Source organism: Lissotriton vulgaris, chromosome 3_1 (genome assembly GCF_964263255.1).
Source record: "Lissotriton vulgaris chromosome 3_1, aLisVul1.2, whole genome shotgun sequence".
Taxonomy (NCBI): Eukaryota; Metazoa; Chordata; class Amphibia; order Caudata; family Salamandridae; genus Lissotriton; species Lissotriton vulgaris.
Genome location: NC_141689.1, coordinates 710,057,775 through 710,079,268, shown reverse-complemented (window position 1 = coordinate 710,079,268; position 21,494 = coordinate 710,057,775). Strand labels below are relative to the sequence as shown.

General features: G+C 44.5%; 1 protein-coding gene across 1 annotated transcript in view; it reads right to left on the bottom strand.

Moving 5' to 3' along the window:
- Positions 1 to 21,494, bottom strand: part of WDR36 (WD repeat domain 36) — a 443,575-nt gene that overhangs the window by 255,613 nt on the left and 166,468 nt on the right. Inside the window, exon 12 of the mRNA XM_086963545.1 lies at positions 265 to 348. Coding sequence (XP_086819671.1) covers positions 265 to 348 — 84 coding nt within the window. The remainder of the gene's footprint in view (positions 1 to 264; positions 349 to 21,494) is intronic.

Here is a 21,494-nt window from a genome sequence, read left to right as displayed (position 1 = left end):
TAGCTTACAGACGGGCAAAGGTCAGAAGATACATACAAGGGTAGACACATCATCTAAAACATCCAATTACCAAACACAGACATTTCTAGGTGACAATGTTTAGTTTCGAGCAGGAATTCAACCACAATGTGACAAAATTGCTGTTCGTTCAGCATCACATTCAGAGCTCCCCACCACAGATAAAGGTTAGAATTGTAATATATTATCTTTGAATCTCTTGTACATTACCAAGTAACCAGCAGGTTCAATTACTATTCCACTTACCTGAAGCAAAGGTAATGATTGGAGGGAGTTTCAAAGTGTCGTACTGAAGACCTTTCTTTTTGGATTTCTTTTTATTGATAGATCCTTCAAAAAACAGAAAATACAATTTGAGGGCTTTGCTTTCATTATAAAATAGAAAAATATTTTGTTAATATGTAAATGCCCTCTTACAGGACATGTGAACAAAGCAATATTATTAAGCCTGTGTTGGATAGAAGTCCTGAGCGTAGTTCTGATAATGTACTTCAACTTTTTTGTGAGAAACAACCTTGATTTCTGATCAAGTTGCGATTCTCTGAAATTAGAATCCTATGACATCACACACAACAACAAAGAGCCCCCAACTGCGCATGCACCCCAAATGTTAGGAGTGCCGCATCAGCTTTTCTGCTGTAAACGTTTAGCTATAGCACACATTCAGGCTCAACATAGAATATGTGTATAGTATTTATACAATACCAAAACAGTATTAATCACAAAACACCAAGCAATAAAAATCCCCAAAAGAATTAGAAAAATAGAGAAATGCCCAAAAGCATTAGAAAAATAGAGTCAAATTTAATAAACAAAATCACACCAAAATGACAAATCCCATAAGGGGAATCCGAGATATACATTTTTTAGGTTTTAAGTAGAAATAGCACCAGAAAGCGGCAATGATAGTCTATGGAAGCAGTAGACGGTTACTCAGGTGAGACTTGAGGCCGACTGAGGTGAAGCTCTGGTCGGATAGAACAAATGGATCGGTCCCGGTCAAAAGTCTGGAAGTCAAAGTTTGAGAAAGTATATAAGTCCCACTTCTAACAAGCATTGGCAAAGCCAATAAGTCTGCTATGCGAGACCTGTTGGCTTTGCCAATGTTTTTTGCCATGTTGCACATGGCTGAAAGTAAAGACAAAAAGCTTTATGACAAAGTCAGTGTTGACTGTGTTATAGAGGTTTCGTTTATTTTTACTTGCAGCTATGCTACACTGAAGCCAGCACAGCTGTATAATGTATACTATAACACCCCTGTAGATCTCTAGTCAGGAGGACGCAAACACACTCCTGATCTTTGCATGTGGCACCTGTTCAAAACAGGCAAGCATTTAGTTACAAGTTAATTGACATGAAACAAAGCAAGTAACTAGAATGTCCGGCACAGTTAACTTTTGGGCCACCTGTATTTTTTAAGACATTTTGCAACAAACATGTAAAATATGAAAAAGTATCTTCAAAAATTTCAAAAACGTATCTTATTCACATGCAGAACTGTTCCTTCTTAGTAGTAGTAGAACAGGAGACAATCAGTGCAATTGTTATTATTTTTCTTTTTTCTAAGGAATAGTTTTCAAACAAAAATTTTGAAACATTCATGCTTACACCCACACTGACAATGGCAATAGTGAACTAAGAGACAAGTCAGTTATGCGCACCCTTTGGATAGCCTGGGTTGCTATTCTACATGGACAACATTTTAGTAAAATCAATTATTGCAGAAATGTTAATACAGAGCACACCCTGAAGGTATGCATTTCAAGATCGTGTGTACTGGCAAAGCCAAAAGGTTTCGCCTATGTGAAATCTATTGTCTTTGTCAATGTTTTTTACATGTTACTGACAACAATAATAAAGATGTTGAAAAAAGGAGAGAGCTGCAGACTTGAGGACCCGGGTTAGAGACTCAGCTCAACATCCTGTGCTCTTGCACAAATCATGTATTCTCCCCAGAGCCATTAAAGAGTGCATTTGTGCAATATAAAAGCCTGTACTGTGAAAAAAGGTGACCCAAACACTAAGGTGTGCCAGTGTCCTTGGGGAGGAGAAGAGGAAGCCTGTAAGTTAGGAAGTCCGTGAGGGATAGAGTGAGGGATAGAGGAAGGGTCAGGAAGTGCAGAGGTGATGCTTGCAATGCGCCACATGGAGCACTGGAACGGCAGACAGCCTGTAGGGAGCTTTGAGATACTGATTTTTACAGGCAAGTAAAACGTTCACTTAAATGTATATTTAAGCTGCAATGCTTTCTTATAGGGAAAAAGTCATATACTGCAAACAATTACTTGCAATAGGTTTCTGGGGATACCCTTCAATACTTAAGATGGTAGGGGGAGAAAGCCTAACAAACCATCAGCAGTTAGTCTCTACCTGCCCTGGATCGTCCGGGTGGAAAGGTGATGGTCTTATAGGTGGCTTTGCGCGCTACACCAAAAGTGCGAGGGGGCCCTCCTAGAAACAGGCAGCAATGGGGGACATCGGGACAAGTCTGGGAGCTTCCAACTGGGGGCTTGGTTGGTGAGGGCCCTTGGAGCAAGGAAGAACAGTCGGTTCTCAGAAACATGGGTTGGGCGCTTGGGTGCAGTGATTGGGTCGACTGTGCTTGTGCGCCACAAGCACGAGGTTGACGGTCTTACCCGTTGAGGGGACAAAAACAGGACAGCTGGACCACTCTTGAAGTGGATCCCTGTGGTGCTGACGTCCCTGGACAGCTGCTCTGTCTTGGAGTCCAGATTGGTTGCTGCAAGGGGTCCAGTACCCTTGGTGGTGCTGTGCGGCTACGGTTGGTCCTGACGTTTTCTATGGGGAAGGGCAGTAGAATTGTACACTGGACTTTGCTGTTTGGTGCCTGCAGGCGAGTAGCTCCTCTACTCCAAGGGAGACAGCTGGCAATTTGCGAAGTGCTGGCAGACCACCGGGGCTTTTGGCAGTAGCACAGCAGCAGGACTACACAGTTTATTGCAATTGGTGGGACAGGTGCAGGTAGGGAGAATTTGGAGCCAAAAAGGTCTGCAGCTGGTCCTCAGTTCTTGCTTCTTTGCTCTTCTTTGTCCTCTTTTACTTGTGTCAGTTGAATCCACGTTCTTGGTGTCAGGGGTGCCACCTAAATATTCAATTTAGGGGCGTTAAGAGGAGTGTAAGGTAGTAACCAATGGGCTATGTACCTTTGGGGTGACAACACCCCCTATATGACCACTTTCTGTGTATCTCATTTCACCAAAAAACGAGACCGTGGAATTCTACTTTTCATGTTCACTTCGGGAAGCCCATCTTAGGGATGTAACTAACCTGATAGGGAACACGCCTTCTGACTAGCAAATCTTCCTGCCAGTCCTGTTGCTAAATAGGTCCATGGCAGGGTGTGGCATTTCCACAGTCTGGGGGAAGCAGAGGTTGCATATCAAAGGAGGCAGAGGCCTTTGGAGACTCATGCCTTGATGTGCTATTACAAGACATCTAGTTTGGAGGAGGTACAACACCTCCAGCCAGAGCAGAGATTGTTTCTGACCTCAGAGAGCGCAGGCTCTCACCTTCAGGGTGTCCGAAACGCACCTGTGGTGACAGGCTAGTCGATACCAGTCAGCCAGCACACTAGAGCTTGGTAGGTTTTTAGGGAGCACCTCTAAGGTACTCTCTGGGTGCATGTTGAAAATAATTCACTACTGGCATCAGTATGGATTTATTTAGACATGGAGTTTGATACCAAAGACAATAGGTTTCAGTGAGGCCATCATGTAGCTGGGAAACTCTTAATGACCTGTGCCCAGTACATGTACTCAAGATGGCTTCCTTGTTCACTTTTAATATGTAGCAATTGGACTAGACAGCACAGGGACATACCTGCTCTTGTAGATATGTTCTCATAAGCAATATAAAATATCCTGTCTAAGGGTTGTAAGGCATGCTGTAGGGGTAACTTACATATATTTCATGCAGTGTCTGGGGACATGGCATACAGCATGTGTGCAATGTCGTGTTTTCACTTTTGTCCGCACCATTTCACGCAGCCTGCAATGACAGTTTGCAGGACTGTGGTGAGGGGTCCCTTAGGGTGGCACAATACATGCTGCAGCCCTTAGGGACCCTCTTTAGTACCCATGCCCTAGGTACCAGGGGTACCATTTGCTAGGGACTTACATGGGTGCTACAGGACTTGTCAATAGTGGAACAACTGCACACTTACCTTGTTTTTGGAAAGAAACTGGCACTGGAGACCTGGATAGCAGGAACACAGTGCACTTCAGTCAAGGTTGCATCAAATATCAGGCAGAAAGTAGGGATGATCACATCAAGAAGGGGCACTTTCCTACAATGACCCAAGTGCCTGTAAGGTAATTTCACTTGACTGCTTGTTTAGCAGAAAAATATATCAATAATCAGAGCTCCTAGAGCTTTTGGCCCTCGTGCCACTCACTGCACCTTTTGCCCCCCGTGCCATTTGACCTGCTGCACCTTTCAAATCATGACCCGAGTACCTGCAAGGTAACTGCACTTGTGACTGCTTGTTTAGTAGTAAAATATGGCAATAATCAGTGCTCAGTGGGGTTCCTAAAACTTTTGGCCCCTATGTCACTCACTGCACCTTTCACGCCTGCAAGGACAAATGAGGAAATCGTTTATATCCAGTATAAGTGACCCAAAAAAGGCACAGTTGCAGACGGAATACATAATTATTGTGTAGCTAAACATAAACACAAATGCTTTCGTTAAAAAGTGCCTTTAAACTTATGAAACTCTTCAAAAAGAGTTGCCGCAGATGTCATAAATAAAGCATATGTGTAAAGATGGTTCCAACACAGAAGGTAGGTTGGTAATCTTTATTGTAGCATGAATATAGTCAGACCTCCAGCTGCTTCACCAACTCCAGTTTTCTCAATGCTTCAATTTAAAGATCAACATTCCATACTACCTAGCAACACTCAACATTCCATAATGAGTAAATCCCCACATATATCTCCCCCCTTATATAGAACAATAATAACAAGAAAAAGAATATAACACAAAACAGTTCGCAAAGTTAAATGCAAGAAACATATTGATACATCAATAATTTAAGAAATGGCTTTAATACACTTTTCCACAACTCCTTCAATGCAGGAAACATATTACTATAAGTATTAAGGAGCATGACATTTAGACACATTTCCACAACTCCAAGCAGATCCATCAGATAGGATAAGAATGTTTCTCTTTACACTTCTTACTTGTATGGGCTTAGAAAACTTACTATCCACATTGGTAATAACTCCACCTCTTCTCACCACAACCCAATCACCTGCTTCAATACTCGAATCTTTAGCACCTTTCTTTAAATTTTAATGACTCATGGATATTTTTTTGTCTTAACATCTTCCTCAACCGCATCACGATCCACCCATACACATTCTCTATTTTTTAACCAACCTGGAACCTTTTTCATACCCGGTTCACGACCCTCAAGAGAAACGAATGGAGAAACTCCAGTCATTGAATGTGGTGTAATTCTAGAAGACCACACCAATTTCTTAAGTTCCTCGGACCACACCAATCCGTTTGCTAATGAAAGTTGAATGTTGTCCATTAATAGACGGTTGATCCTCTCAACCAAACCGTTTGCCTGAGGTCTAAACAATGCAACCCTCTCATGGACAAGTCCCATTTTACTCAAGAATTCTTTCATTTTTCAGGAAACCAACTGGACTCCATTATCTGACACTAGTGTCTTTGGAATACCTTCATTCAAGAATACTCTCCATAAAACCAATCACTTTTTCCGTCTCAATACAATCAGACTCTACAACAAACCACTTGGAGTGATAATATACAAGGACCATTAAAAACGTATTCTTTGCTCTTAATCTAGTAATGGGACCACAAAAATCAGTAGCTAATCTTTCCCGCGGTCGTTTGGGAAACTCTGTACAAGCAAGGGGAGGTTGCCTCACAAGTTTTGTTTTGTCACTCATAGCACATGCATAACATTCTTTGACAAGTTCCTCAATATCATTGTCCATCCCTGGCCACCAAAATGACTGCCGGACTCGCTTCTTAGTCATATTCCTTCCAAGATGTCCTTTGTGTGCTATGTTCGTGATTTTACACCTCAACTTAGTCGGTGGTACCAGCTTGTTCCTTCTCCACAATTTCCCCTCATTTACACTCATTTCATCCTCAACGTGATAGAAACTCCTAAAACTAGCATCATCAGAAATGTCTTTCGTCCATCCTTTCGATCCACAATCCATCACCTTCAAATACCAAATAATCCTCCGATATGCCCTTGTCCCATTCTTCCTTATCGAATGCTTTTTCCTAATTGCATCTGATTACATCTACCACTTCCACTAAATCTTCCTTAGTAGCATCCACAGGCATTCTAGATAAACAGTCTGCAACCACATTTTTTAAACCCTTCATATACTCAGTTTGAAAATTATACTCAATTACAGATAGTATCCATCTAGAAATCCTGGGAGTAACATTGCCTTCCAAACCTCTTCCTCCTTTAAATAAGTGTACTAAAGGTTTGTGATCAGTGGGTACCTTGAAAGGTAACCCCCAAACAAAGTATCGAAAATGTTTAATGCCCCAACAACACGCGAGAGCTTCTCTCTCAATCGTAGCATATGAAACTTCAACTCCCTTAAGCCTCCTGGAACCAAAACCAATAATCCTTTCCACTGCATCATGAATTTGAAATAGGACAGCTCCAATCCCCACCGCACTTGCATCAGTAGTGATATAGGTTTTCCCTTTCGCATCAAAATGTCCAAGAGTAGGTGCGTGTAAAATCCCTTTTTTTACAGACATGAATGCATTCTCACAGGTTTGATTTCATTCAAAAGTAACACCAGTTTTCATTAATAATCTCAAAGGTTCTACAATTTCTGAAAAACCTTTTATGAATTTAGACCAGTACTCAGCTAGTCCTAGAAATGATTTCAATTGCTCTTTGTTGAGGGGAATAGGAGCATCATTAATAGCTGTGTTAATACTCTTCTTTGGCTTTATTCCTGACCTTGATATTTCATGCCCTAAATAGGTCACACAATCTCTTGTCAACTGGCATTTTTCCTTCTTTATAGTCAATCCCTTCTTCTCCATTCGCCTCAAAACTGCAGTTAAAACTTCATCATGATGATCATTGTTTTTCCCAACAATTAACACATCATCTTGAAAACATAAGACGTTGTTCATATCACCAAAGAGCTGTTGCATAACCCTTTGCAACACCGCTGAGGCAGATGCCAAACCAAAAGGCATTCTTAGGTAGCGAAATGCTCCCAGCGGTGTTACAAAGGAAGTAAGATGTCTTGATTCCTTGTCCAAATCAATTCGGTGATATGCAGCAGACATATCTATAACACTGAAAATTGCTCCCCCACCCATACTTGTTAACATTTCAGAAATATTCGGTAATGGTTGTCTATCAACACAAATATTTCTGTTAAGGTCGCGCAGGTCCACACAAACAAATCTTGTTTCCACAATCTTTGGGCGCGACTACGACGGGTGCAAGACATTCTGAGGCCTCAATAGGTTCAATAATATTTTATTTTAATAGTTTGTCTAATTCGTCTTGAAGGGGACCCTTCATTAGATAAGGCCTTGTGAACTACTGGTACTGCATTTTTCTTTAGAATGATTTTATGAGCAAAATTCACTAATTTTCCTAATTGGTCAGAGAAAACATTTGGAAATTTCTCCATAACATCATCCTCAAAATTATCTACATTAAGCACAGGTAAGGATGTTACAGGCTGTAGTGCATTCGGATTAAGCATAATACTGAGATCTTTTTGATGTCGCTAGCCTAGTAAATTAGAACCATGCTTCGTCAAATACACTCTCCCATACACCTTCCTACATGAAAGACTTCTAATCATCCATTTAAGCCCTAGAATGTCAATGGTTTTACAGCCGTAACCAACAGCTCTAATGTCAGGTACGTCCCAAGCATCTATGTTACTTTCACTTCCCCATACTTGAAGATACATGTCTTTTGATAATAACGTATACAGGCTACCCGAATAAATTAACATTTTGACTTCTTTACCATCAAAATCTATGACTGAGTATGGCTTTTCAAGCTTGTCAGAACTTTCAGTAGCTATATCAATCTTGCAGACAGATTCTGAGATTATTCTCTTGAATGTCTGCCCCATCTACACACAACATTAGTTTTTTAATATTTTCACAAGTGTCATCAATCTCATGAATATGTTGAGTTTTTGCATTGCAAGCCTTAGCAATGTGTCCTCTTTTCCCACATGCTCTACAAGTCGAATTTCTAGCCATACACTTGGTACTAGAAGCGATATTCCCAGAAGATCCGCATCTATAACATTTGAAAGCACGTGAATTAGATTGCGGAAATAGGTTAGTGGATACAGTGCGAGATGCGTTAGGAGGTTTACTAAAGGACTTTGGTTGAAACGTCCCACCCCTCTTTCGTTTCATCGACACATGCATGGATCTGCGACCCCTTTGGATTCAGATCCCTAGATTCAGAATCTTTCATTGGAGTGTTTTTAGACACTATAGAGTTGGTACATTGGTACATCTCTTTAATCCATAAATCAGGGTTTTCTAAACGTTTTTCTAGCTGAATTGCTTCTTCTAAAGTGGAATCTTTAATAAGTAATTTTTCTCATATCCTTTTGTTGTTAGTACACCTAACAATCTGGTCACGTATGAGTGAATCTCCTAAGTTCTTAAACTTACAAGTCAAAGACAAACCCCTTAAAGCGGCTACATAAGATGCAATGTCTTCATCTGTCTTTTGTACTCGACAGAAAAACGTGTGCCTTTCCAAAACAGTATTAATTTGGCAAAAAATCTTCTGGGAGTTGAGAGAAAAGAAGGAGGGGCTGCTAACCCTTGATCACCCAAGTTCAAAACCCTGAAAATGTTAATATTAACATGTTTTATTAACAATAAATGTTAATAAAAACAATTAACTAACATAAGAAAATTGCTATCAGAAGAGAGATCTTGGAGCTCCTTTAAAAAAAAAAAAATAATAATACCACTGTTTGGAGAATAATGTTTGCTGAATCAAAGTTGTTTAGAATTCCATGTTCAGTCAAAAATCCTCTTGAAATGTGAAAGTCTCTCAACTATTCCACCAATAAAACAGTAGCTTAATAAAGATTCTTTGATATCTCCATATAATCACCGATAAATTCACTTGTATCCTAATGAATGTTCATTTCAGCCAATGAAATTCTGTGAACATTGTGCTATGTGCACCAATAGAAACGTTTTAGGCAAAAGACTGTTCGTTTTCCAGCCAATAAAATGGTCACTGAACGTAGGTCACGTCTTTGACCCTATTTGTTGCGTAGCTGTTTCTATTGGCAAAAGAAGTATTCAGTGTCCCATTGCAGATCTGTGTGTGGTGCTTTCTGTGTGCGCGGTATCCAGGCAGCGCTTCAGATGTGTGTGATATCCAGGGGGCACACCGGACCTCGCGTGCAATACCCAGGCAGCGCGCTTCGGATGTTTGTGAGATATCTAGGCAGCACACCGGGCCTCGTGTGTGGTATCCAGGCAGTGTACCGAGCGTTTTCAGAAAATGCACCTTCACGCAGTCGGCACCTTCATAAAATGCAACGCAAACAACGGTAATAACAGCAACTTCTGAACTTCACCAGTTGTTTGAAATAGGGTTTGATTAAAGGTGAAAATGGATATAATTATCTCTTACCGAGTGCATAAAATACTTCATTCCATAGTCGGTTTCAATAGTCAGTTACAACTCTCTTAGACGTTTTCTTCACAGCATACAAAGTCTATAAGTATATATTTCTTTCAAACAATTCCAGGGTACAAAATAAACAACTCTATCTCTTCACAAAAATTATTTTATTCCATGTAGATGGTATATTAATGATGAACAATTCAATAGTTAATCGATGGAGTTAAATGTCCTTTCCTTCAATATAGCATTGGTAGGAAGGAGCATTCAATAGATATAAAGTACATACCAGCAGAAAAGCATCATGTAAAATCGTTAAATTCTTGAAGTCTTGTATGTATACCAATTCTAGGTATCATCCCGGGGTGGAGGTTCTGGTTGTCTGTCCCCTGCACAGATAGTCCTCGTCGCCAATGTAAAGATGGAGTTGGTGAAGCAGCTGGAGGTCTGACTATATTCACGCCAATGTAAAGATGGTTCCTACACAGAAGGTAGGTTGGTAATCTTTATTGTCGCATGAATGTAGTCAGACCTCCAGCTGCTTCACAAACTCCAGTTTTCTCAATGCTTCACTTTAAAGATCAACATTCCATACTACCTAGCAACACTCAACATTCCATTATGAATAAATCCCCACATATACTTCACACATAAAATAAAAAAACAAGCATTGTTAAATTGTGATACAATGTGGATGGTTATTTCTTGTGAAAAGATCTCATCATGTGCTTGACAGAGAATGGGCCATAAACTGTGAAAATTGCCATGTTAGGCTGACGCTGATGGGCGTGGTCGAACGCTGATTGAGTAAGCAGCTTAGCTCGAAGCTCCGCTTGGCCGATCTCCAAGCTTCGAAGATTCCGCCAGCCTCTGGGGCCCATATACTAGGAAGTGGTTTCCTACACACGGAGGAGGATGCCTGTACTCTTGTGAATTCTGGCTACAGTCAATTACCCGATTCTTGTGGACCGAAAACGCGAGGCCTTGACTCAAGATGGATTCGTTGCCCTGGGAGAGTGGTGAGCCAGATAGCACTGACCCTTGCAGGCCTGACAGAGCAGAAAAATCAGCAGTGATACAACCTGTGACACTCCTGCCCCCTCCCCCCCAACTCGGAAGATCCCCCTGCCGCCCTTATTGTGAACGACCAGGAATAACTAAGTCAGCAAAAAGGTATGGCAGTAAAGGAGGCACGGGATGCTAAACTCCATGGTTTGATGGCAGAGCCCCCGGGCCGTGGTGGACAGGTGCAGTGATTGTCTGTGTCCCAGATCTCAGGGTGGCGGGGGTAGACAGCTATCCTGCCTCTTTACTGAGCGCTGCGGCCTTGCCTCCAACTGAAGGCGGAAAAAGAGAGATACAGCAGAGTGATTCCCGGCTGACCGCGACACCGAAACACGGGGGCAAGGGACAGGACCCTATCTATTGCCTGCAAGGGAAGAAGGCAGTAGGTGCAAGGCAGCGCCAGGCCCGCTCAGTCTGCATGTTGCAGGCAACCGAGGGCACAGGGTATCCAGATGAACCACCGCCTTGAAGACACTGCCACAGCGTGAGAGCAGCTACACAGAGAAGAGGGGTTGCTTAATGAACTGGAGACACGGAAAGCTCATATGTGCCCCCCCATGCCTAAACCCCGAGCACATCCCAGGGTCCAACTGCTGAACCACATAACTTTGTCCCAGGTCAGATGATCACTATAGGGCTGCGTGGCCCTTTGCCTGCTTAATTGAATACCTGATTGGGGACCATTCGTGAAGCTTGACCTCCGGAATCCGTGGTGTGAGCTCCGCGGATCCACCTGCATCCTATACACTCCCAGTGGATGGAAAAGAGAGCCTAAACGCTTTGGCCTTACGATGGTCCCAACAGTGAGAAACGAGTAGACGGGGCTTGTCGGCCCGTGGGTCGACTGGTGGCCCTGCTGTTTAATACTGACTTACAGAGGTTCGTCGCATTGCCCTTGAGCTGGGAGGTGAGTGCAGGAGATTATGGGAGAGGAGATCTGTCCATCTGCACGACTCAGGGACTTCTCCCCAGCTTCCTGTACCACTCGAGGAGGAGGAGGTGAAACCCTGGTCCCTGATCTCTTGAGCCTACGGGTGGGATGCTGGTGCACCGACCAGGGTGCCTGGGCCCGGTCTTATTCCCCCCTGTGCTGAAGGAGTCAATGCCCTGTGGGGCCTGCAAGTGCAGATGTAAACTGGTGGCTATGAAGACCCCAGTGAGAACCTGCGTGTTGTGGATTCTACTGACCACCCACCTCCAGGGAGCAAAAGGAGAAAGAACCTTGGGCTCATGCCTGTTGGTTCTGTGAGACGGACAGGCAATAACTCACTGACAGACCTGAAGTTCCACAAACATCAATAATACTGAGAGCGCCCTGGGGAGGACTCACTTGCTCGCAGCCACCACTTGAAAGGAGTAGTTTGGTACCAAATACTCCTGTGTTCGGTGAAGCTATCATGGTGCTGACGAACTAGAGTTTCCAGCCCATGTACTCTCTATGGCTTCACTACTACTTACAATATTAGGAAATGGACCCCAATAGTGTAGGGGCATGCCCTCATCTGTGGTATAGTGCACCCTGCCTTAGGTTTGTGAGGCCTGCTAGAGGGGTGATTTACTTGTTGGCATGGGACCCAGGCAGGGTGCCATGTTGACTTTCTGGCAGTGGCATGGTCCCAGTGGACCCTCTTCAGCTCCCAGGTCCTAGGAACTCAGAGTACCATTTACTAGGGATTTACAGAGGGCAGAAGGGCTAGTTAGATATTTGGTTGTAGGACCTAGTTTCTAGGACCCTGTACACTACATTTAAAACCAGGCAAAAAGTGGGGGAGTAAACATGCAAAAGAGGCTCTTTCTCCCAATTGCTAAATATGCAAAGTCTCTGTAAAATATATTTCATTTACATGCATAACTGTTTCATCTTAGCAGTACTAGTACATCAGACTAAATTAGTGCAGTCCGCCAGCATCCTCCTGAACTTTGCATGCGCCCCGTTCAAAACAGGTAATCATTTAGTTACAAGTTAATCGATGTGAAGGAAAGCAAGTAACTAGTACATTACACTTGATCAGTGCAAGTTCTTTTAATAGTTTACAAACATGATCTTAGAAATGGTCATGTTCCACCCACCCAGACAAAGCCAATAGTGAACTTCATGCCCCACAAGTGAAAGGCAAATATTTTGTGTAGCTGAACGACGAGATACCTTTTGAGATGGCTATATCTTTAATACAATGAAGTTAGGGTACAAGCAGGCTCCATGGAGAAAGTACACTGCATTCGTCTTTTCTTGAAATGTTCTCCCTTTGAAGTCAGCCGAAAGCAAAATAAACACCAGGCTCCCTCAAAGACACAGCTTGACCTCAGTGTTCGAATGCCCAGCAAATGTGACGAGACAAGAACAATATCTACAGGCCTGTTTATTACAGAAAACGTGTTTGTAAAATAATACTGTAAACATGGCTTTCACATGGGGAGGTACAAACTCATACTGGAAAACCTAAAGCAAATGGAAAGCAATAAAACGTGTTACAAACCATAAAGTCAATGGCGAGCGATGGGAGGAATGCATACTCTGGCCAACTTTCTGTAACTCCACAAGATGTTTTTTGCATACCACACAGCTGCGCTGTCTGGTGGGCTGCAACCTAAAAAGGATTTAGTTCCTTTTTGTAGAAGATTTTTTAAGTTTCTTCTAAGTGACTTTTTCTCTTGAAAGCAGGAGGTTCAGTAACATGACTCAGAAGGTTTGTCTCCCTGAAAGAGGACTTTATAGTAAAAAACAATTCTTAAAGAGTTAATACTAAATGGGGGGCTATATTGTAATTGGTACTTTTCCAGAAATTAAGCTGCGTTCGGACAAGCACACAAGTGAGCAGTATGCGCCAGGCAAGATTTCAACAAGGTATCCCACATTCTGACATTGTTGCATTTTCTCCCGAATTGTGTCTCATGACTGAAACTGAGGTTCTCGAAAGCTTGAATATAGGCTTTTGCACAAGTTTAGCATTTCTAATGATAGCGATAAGTGATTACACTATAGAACTTTTTTCCCCACAGAGAGTGTGAGAGGCATTGTATTGCCTGCGTGGGCGTTTCATATTAGGGAGATTATGGCCAGTAATAGTTTCTGCATTCCCTAGCATGCAGCATTCATGGGACTAATAGTTTATTAAAAGTCGAAGAAATCATAGTAGGACATGTTTCTCAATGTGAGTCTTATAACTCTTACTACCAGTAAGTGATCTGTGTTGTTTTCTGTAGGAAATTACACCTTTTTGACATGGTCACCCCCACTTTTTGCCTGGTAGATGATGTGATTTCGACTGGAAGTGCACTGGGTTCAGCTGAGCAGGTCCCTAGTGCTAGATCTCTTTCCCAAAACAGTACAATTGTTTCCCCCACTTGGCAATACCTTTAGTGCTTCTGTAAGTCCACACTAAATGGCACCCTGGTACCTTAAGCCTGAGGCACTAAAATGCCCCCCCCCCCCCCCCAAGGGCTGCAGCATAAATTGTACCACCGTAAGTGACCTCTCATCAAACTCATGCAGGGTTGCTTTCACAGGCGTCGAATTTTGGCACAGACAAAATTGAAAACACAAGATGACCCACTGCATGTAGTACTTGTAAGTCACACCTACAGCAAGCCTTACAGCCCTAAGCAAGGGTGCTTGGTATTATATTGTGAGGGCATACCTGCATGAGCAGATATGACCCAGTGATGGTCAATTCTATTACTACCAGAGCAAGTGAACAGGGAAGCCATTTTAGAACATATGCTGGACCCTGGTGAAAAGGAGTTCCCCAGCTACATGATGGCTTCACTAAAAATAGGGATGTTTTGTATCCAACATCTCGTATTGATAAACTCACACGGATTCCAGTGTTGGATTTACCAATGCATGCACACAGAGGGAACCTTAGAGGTGCCCCCTCAAAACCTACCAGTTTTGCTTACTGGTTTCTGCCAGCCTGTCACCAGAGACCTCCTAGGGTGAGAACAGCTGATTAGCCATCATAAGCCAGCAAGCATCAAAGAACTGCCTCCTTTGAAATGTGAATCTGGCTCCTCCACAGGAGAGAAAGCCATTTTGTCCCGAGCCCCTTTGGCAACTGGACAGACAGGAAAATTAGCTTGTCAGGTAGGCGCAACACCCCCTGGCTAGTACCACCCCTAAAGTGGGCTAAACTGAAATGGACACAACTTTTCAGAAGTAGCCATCTTAGTGATGGCATACTTAGGAATTCTTGGACAGGATTATGCCCACTGCCCACAGGAAGTAGTCATATAGGGGTTGTAGTGACCCCAAGGGTCGGTAGCCAATTGGCTACTTCTCTGCACTCTCACCCTCATAACCCTACATTAAGTAATTAGAGGAGCTCCTGGCATCAGAACAACAGATCCTGCCGACCTGAAAGACAAAAAAGTATGTGACGAGTCGCATCCTGAAAGAACATAAGATCCAGCAACTGACTTGGCACCAACCCTGCCGACCTGCCTGTTACCTTCGCCAATTGCACCAAAGGTCGACTATCCTGCAGCTGCTGAGCCCCCAAAACCTGCAAGACCTGCCAGCACTTCACCCAGGAGCCAAAACCTCCCGAGAAGTAGCGTACCAGCTTCCTTGCATCCTGCAGACATCCAAAGACCCCTGGAAGAACTCTGTGACTGCAGAAACCCAGTACCTGAAGACACCACTGCAACTGTCGCTCCAAGCAAGAGATGAGTTGGTCCAACCGTGTCAGCGTGGTCCCCTAGCCCTTTAGAGACGAGTCCTGTGTGGCGACACTTCGAGGACTCCCAGATGTTGTCTGCAGCGCTGCACGCAGTCCCCCCTCTACCACGACACCTCTGCACCCGTCACCAATGGACCATGGAGAAGAGAATCAACGGTGTCCCCACACCCCTGAGCATCGTGAAGCCTGAACCTCCCTGATGGTTCAGTCCAACTGGCCTCCCAGTCCGAGCCTGCAGTCTCTTTATGCAAAGACCAATCTCCATAGAGTAACATTGGGCTGTTTTGCACCTCTGCACCTGGACGTCTAGTGGTGTTCTGCTGGTGCTGCCTTGGTCCTTGCCCACCATCCACCTCAACTCCTGGAGATTGGTCCCATAAGTCGCTGTACTATACCTGAATGCCTCATTAGCTTTTCCCCCATAGGATAACATTGCAGCTTCCAGATGTTGCACTGTGTCGACTTTTTGAACTAGAAAATATTTCTATTAAAAAAAATGTACCTCAACAAATTGACTCTGGTGTCAAAGCATATATACAGACACTGGTTATTTTTATAACTTGGTGTGGATCTCCTCCTTGAGTGGTGTGTCTCACTTATTGACTATTATGTGTATTTTCAGATGTCTTGCACTCCTCTGTGATAAGCCTAAGGCTGCTCGACCACACTACCCACTAAAAGTGCACCTTGGGATTGTCATAGCAAGCCCATGTCCACTCATAAGAGAACCACTGGACGCTTAACATGATATATCTCATTTTGATATATCACATAGGGAGCAAGCTTCCTACATGTTCTATTTATGTTTCAGTGATGACATAATAAGAACAGCTTAATATATTTTGATTTCAACATTATCTTCATCTTATAATAATGTCTTGCTTAAAAAGAAAAGGATAAGGTACATTAAACAATTGTCCCTAGAAACTGAGAATCTAAAGTTATCTCAATGATCTTGAGAATTACTGAATTAAATGGTTCGCCTTACTTTTCAGATGGGGTTATTGTATTAATATCTCAATATAGTTCTCGTCACTGTAAAATTGAATGACCAAGAGCTCATGAATTGCAACGTAAAATGGGAATTGGTACTGACTATTAATCTTTATGTAACTGTAAAATATTTATAGAGTGAACAAAGGCCCTGCAGTATTGCAGAACAAAGGAGTGTACTGTTAACATGCCACTAATACGTGCACCTTTATAAATTATGTAAACTTTAACTTTGAAATCTTAGTTTTAGGAAGCACGCAGTGAAAAATGTGCTTTATTGAAATGCTCCTTAATGGGGCAAAAGTGGTTTTATAAATACAGTACACTTTGTTTCTCTATTTCTTGAGTACAAGCTATTCTTTGCCCCTCTTGGAAGGGTGCTTTTATCTTACCACTATTTACTATTTTGGTGTCACCTATTCTGCCTCATGTAACCTGTTGACACAGGCAAGGATTTACGGTTAAGGACATTGTCACCTGTCTCGGTTTACCGTTCTCATTTCCTCATTCTTCACAAGATACTTGGTTTGAGCACTAAGGTGTTGTTTACGCTTCTATCTACCGGATCTAGCTTGTGCACCCTTTTCAGAGCTCACCTGCTAATGCGCTTGCGCATTGCTGGCGAGAGATATAGGGGCTTAACCAGAGCTTAAACAAACGGGCGATTTGATGCAGTGCCCGTGAAAAGCGCGTGCACGCATCAAAGCCACCAGCCTCCCTCCCACAAGCATCCCCCAGCGTGCGCTCTGCCTCAGGCATTTCTCCTCCCCTAATTATTCACTTCACTTTTCACGGCCGCCTGGCCGTGACTCGCATTTCTCCTCCCCCCAGCAATGCCAAGAGCTTGTTTTCTATGGCATTCTACGGTATGTTGGTTCTTCTTTCTTTCACTTCCCATCCATCTCCGACCTTTTCTTTTATTTAGTTAGTGCGCTCTTTTAGCTGTAAACATTGGGGCAGTTTGGCAGTTTAATTGTCGTTTTATTTGCGGAGTTTGGCTTCCCTCCGACCTTTCCTTTTATTTAGTTAGTGCGCTCTTTTAGCTATAAATATTGGGGCAGTTTCATTGTCGTTTTATTTGCGGAGTTTGGCTTCCTCTGAAGGGCTGTTTGCTTGCTCTGTGGACAGGCACTTTTGGGACAGCCCCATGTAAAGGTAGCCCTAACTTACATACTGATGTCAAAATCTTTGATTCTTCCGATGGGTGACGATGCCTTTCACTTCCTCCAGGCCCCCACCCACTTCCTCCCCTCCCCCGTTCCTTTCAGACTTTTCTTTCTTAAACACTCCTGTCAGGCTTCTCCTTCCTGTTCAAGCTACTGAAGTTCAGACGCGGGATTGGAAGTTTTCTTTGCGTATTTGCATAAATGTGTTTTCAATTGGCTGCTGACTACTGAAAACATGTTGTGGAACTTCAAATGCCCGTGTGTCTTTTGTCTTTCTGTTACAGCTTACTGTGTGGGTGTTTCAGTTGGCTCAGGATTTCAGCCTGATCCAGTGAGTGAAATCTGGAATTGCGGGCACGTGAACGTCTGAGGCCAAAATCAGTTGGTTACATTTATGACTTTTTCCAGGTTATTAGTGTTTTGTTTGTTTACGTTGTTTTCCACAGCATCACCCCATCTCTTTGGGACACCACTACATCACTCACGGACAACGCCACATCACTTGGGGTCACCGCCACATCACTCGGGGTCACCGCCACATCACTCAGGGACACCGCCACATCACTCAGGGACACCGCCACGTCACTCAGGGACACCGCCACGTCACTCAGGGACACCGCCACGTCACTCAGGGACACCGCCACGTCACTCAGGGACACCGCCACGTCACTCAGGGACACCGCCACGTCACTCAGGGACACCGCCACGTCACTCAGGGACACCGCCACGTCACTCAGGGACACCAGCACGTCACTCAGGGACACCAGCACGTCACTCAGGGACACCAGCACGTCACTCAGGGACACCAGCACGTCACTCAGGGACACCGCCACGTCACTCAGGGACACCGCCACATCACTCAGGGACACCGCCACATCACTCAGGGACACCGCCACATCACTCAGGGACACCGCCACATCACTCAGGGACACCGCCACATCACTCAGGGACACCACCACATCACTCAGGGACACCACCACATCACTCAGGGACACCACCACATCACTCAGGGACACCACCACATCACTCAGGGACATCACCACATCACTCAGGGACATCACCACATCACTCAGGGACATCACCACATCACTCAGGGACACCACCACATCACTCAGGTACACCACCACATCACTCAGGTACACCACATCACTCAGGTACACCACCACATCACTCAGGGGCACCACCCAGGGACACCACCACATCACTCAGGGACACCACCACATCACTCAGGGACACCACCACATCACTCAGGGACACCACCACATCACTCAGGGACACTATCACATCCCTCAGGGAACCACACAGCACCACTCAGCACCACCACAGCACCACCCAGCACCACCACAGCATCACTCAGCACCACCACAGCATCACTCAGCACCACCACAGCATCACTCAGCACCACCACAGCATCACTCAGCACCACCACAGCATCGCTCAGCACCACCACAGCATCACTCAGCACCACCACAGCATCGCTCAGCACCACCACAGCATCACTCAGCACCACCACAGCATCACTCAGCACCACCACAGCATCACTCAGCGCAACCACAGCACCACTCAGCGCAACCACAGCACCACTCAGCGCAACCACAGCACCACTCAGCGCAACCACAGCACCACTCAGCGCAACCACAGCACCACTCAGCGCAACCACAGCACCACTCAGCGCAACCACAGCATCACTCAGCGCAACCACAGCATCACTCAGCGCAACCACAGCATCACTCAGCACTACCACAGCATCAACTGGTTCAAATATGTTCTTTCAATGTTTCAAGCTGTTTTCAAGCTTTCATGCTTTATTACAAATCACAAAAAGATGTTAATATTTCACTTCTGTTCTTGGATTCCGTCACAATAAAAAACACTGAACATAATCTTCACAAAATTTATTTATAAAAATTTAAGCTATTGCCATTACAAATTAAATAAATTAAGTATTAATTATTTAAAATGTTTTAAAGCCATTGTTATTTGTAATACCAATACATCTAAGTCACGTAAATACAAAACATTTTGCATTACAAATGCTATAGGTGTCATATTTGCGAAAGTTATAACTATTGGCATTGTAAATGACAAAGCTATTAATTTAACTATTTTAAAAAATAACACAAATTAAAAAAAAAATCATTTATAAGACCAATAGCTCAAATTTTCCTAATGCGAGCCCTATAGCATTTCCAATGCTTGTCTAAGCTAGTAGATTATGTAAAAGGAAAATCTGTAACTGAAAGATTTGTTAATTTGAGATTCTAATGGCAAATACATTTTTCTGGTTTTGTTTCTGTCACTTTTTTGATTCACCTACTTCTAATCTGCTTATGTTCACTTTCTGTTTTGACATTTGATATGTATTTATTGATCATTGTATTTGCACAGAGTAGGTATTGTTAGATGCTTTAATGAAGCAACCTTGATGTCGTGGAAATCGTGGTGGTCCGTTTCCTTGATCGATTAAGAATAAAAATTTCTTCAGAAAAAAGAATTGTTACAAAATTCCCTGCGTTATTTGTTAGACCTCAAACCCGGGCCAGTTTGTTCACTACTGTTTGGCTATAAAGATCAGTGGTCATTTAAAATGTTCCTTAAACTCAAAAGGGCCTCCTACTAGAAAACTACTTAATTGTTTCTTAATCTCGAGGGGCGGAGCTAGCCAGCAACGGAGATGGCCGCCTGAAACGTGGGCTCCCGCGTCTAGGGCAAGATTCACTCAACTATCCTGCCGGCTACGGTGCCCATCGTGCAATTTCAAGACCCACTGCTGTTCTGGTTTGTGGGGAGCATATGCTGGCCTGAGCTTGTCCGTCTCCGCTGCTCAGAGGCACTGTACTTGGCTCATCTCTGCGGAAGCTGCCTGTTGCGAAGTTGCGGACCCCGGAGACCCGAGCAGCGTTGCAGACATACCCCCGTCCACATCGGCTGTGTTTGCAGAGCCGGATGGCTGTTGCTGCTGTGCCCCGAACAGACATCGCGGGGGGAGCGATATCACAGTAAGCGGGGAGTCGGCGGAGTGTGGAGAGACTGTGCGGGGGGTGGCGCCTGGACTTGGAACATTGCTGCGGCGCCGCCGCCTAACTCGAGCGCCCAGTTTGGACTGCACTGTTACCCCAACACCCACATCGGCTGGAAAGCGTGACCCTCGTGAGGGTCGGCAGCGGAGCGACAGTGAACACAGCTGGGGGTATTGTCGCGCCCCCCCCCCCCCACACACGATGGATATGGACCGTTGAGGCCTGGTGGCGTGGCCTGGGACGGGCACACCTGGATAGCGACTGGGACGCGATAGGGACGGACCCTTGGCCTTCTCAACCCCTCACCCCCTACACTGGTCGTTGTCCCGGAGCACCTTCGAGATTGGGCGGTGCGGATACTCGCGAGCCAAGTGTGGTGGTGAGCTGGCGTCTTCTACACAGCGCCATTTTGTGCAGTGGAGTGCGCGTCTTTGTTAATACCGAGTCTCTTTGCCTGGTTGCCGGTCGGGGTGGCCCTGTGGTCAGCGCCTGCTCTGTCGCTCTTGGCTGCGTGGGCACCCCCTTTTGTTTTTTGCTGCCGAGACCGGCTCCAGCACATTGGTGCCCGGCGTGGAGGAGTCCCTGTGTTGGCGGGGCTCGGTGACCGGGTGCCGTTCGGCGCAGCACTGAGGGTGCTCTGACTCCACGACTGGACAGCGAGTTTGAGAGACACTTTGGCTGTGCATGCCTAACGGTGGTATACCCTAAGATTTAGGCATGGGCCATCCAGATCGTACGCAGCCTAAGTTGTCTTTTGACTCAAGTAAGTAGACTAAACCCAACGACACCCCAGCTCGAGAGGAGGCCTCTGGGCTCGAGACTACGATGGGGGGAAACATCTGAGCCGGATCTGCGTACCATCTTGCTGGCTATG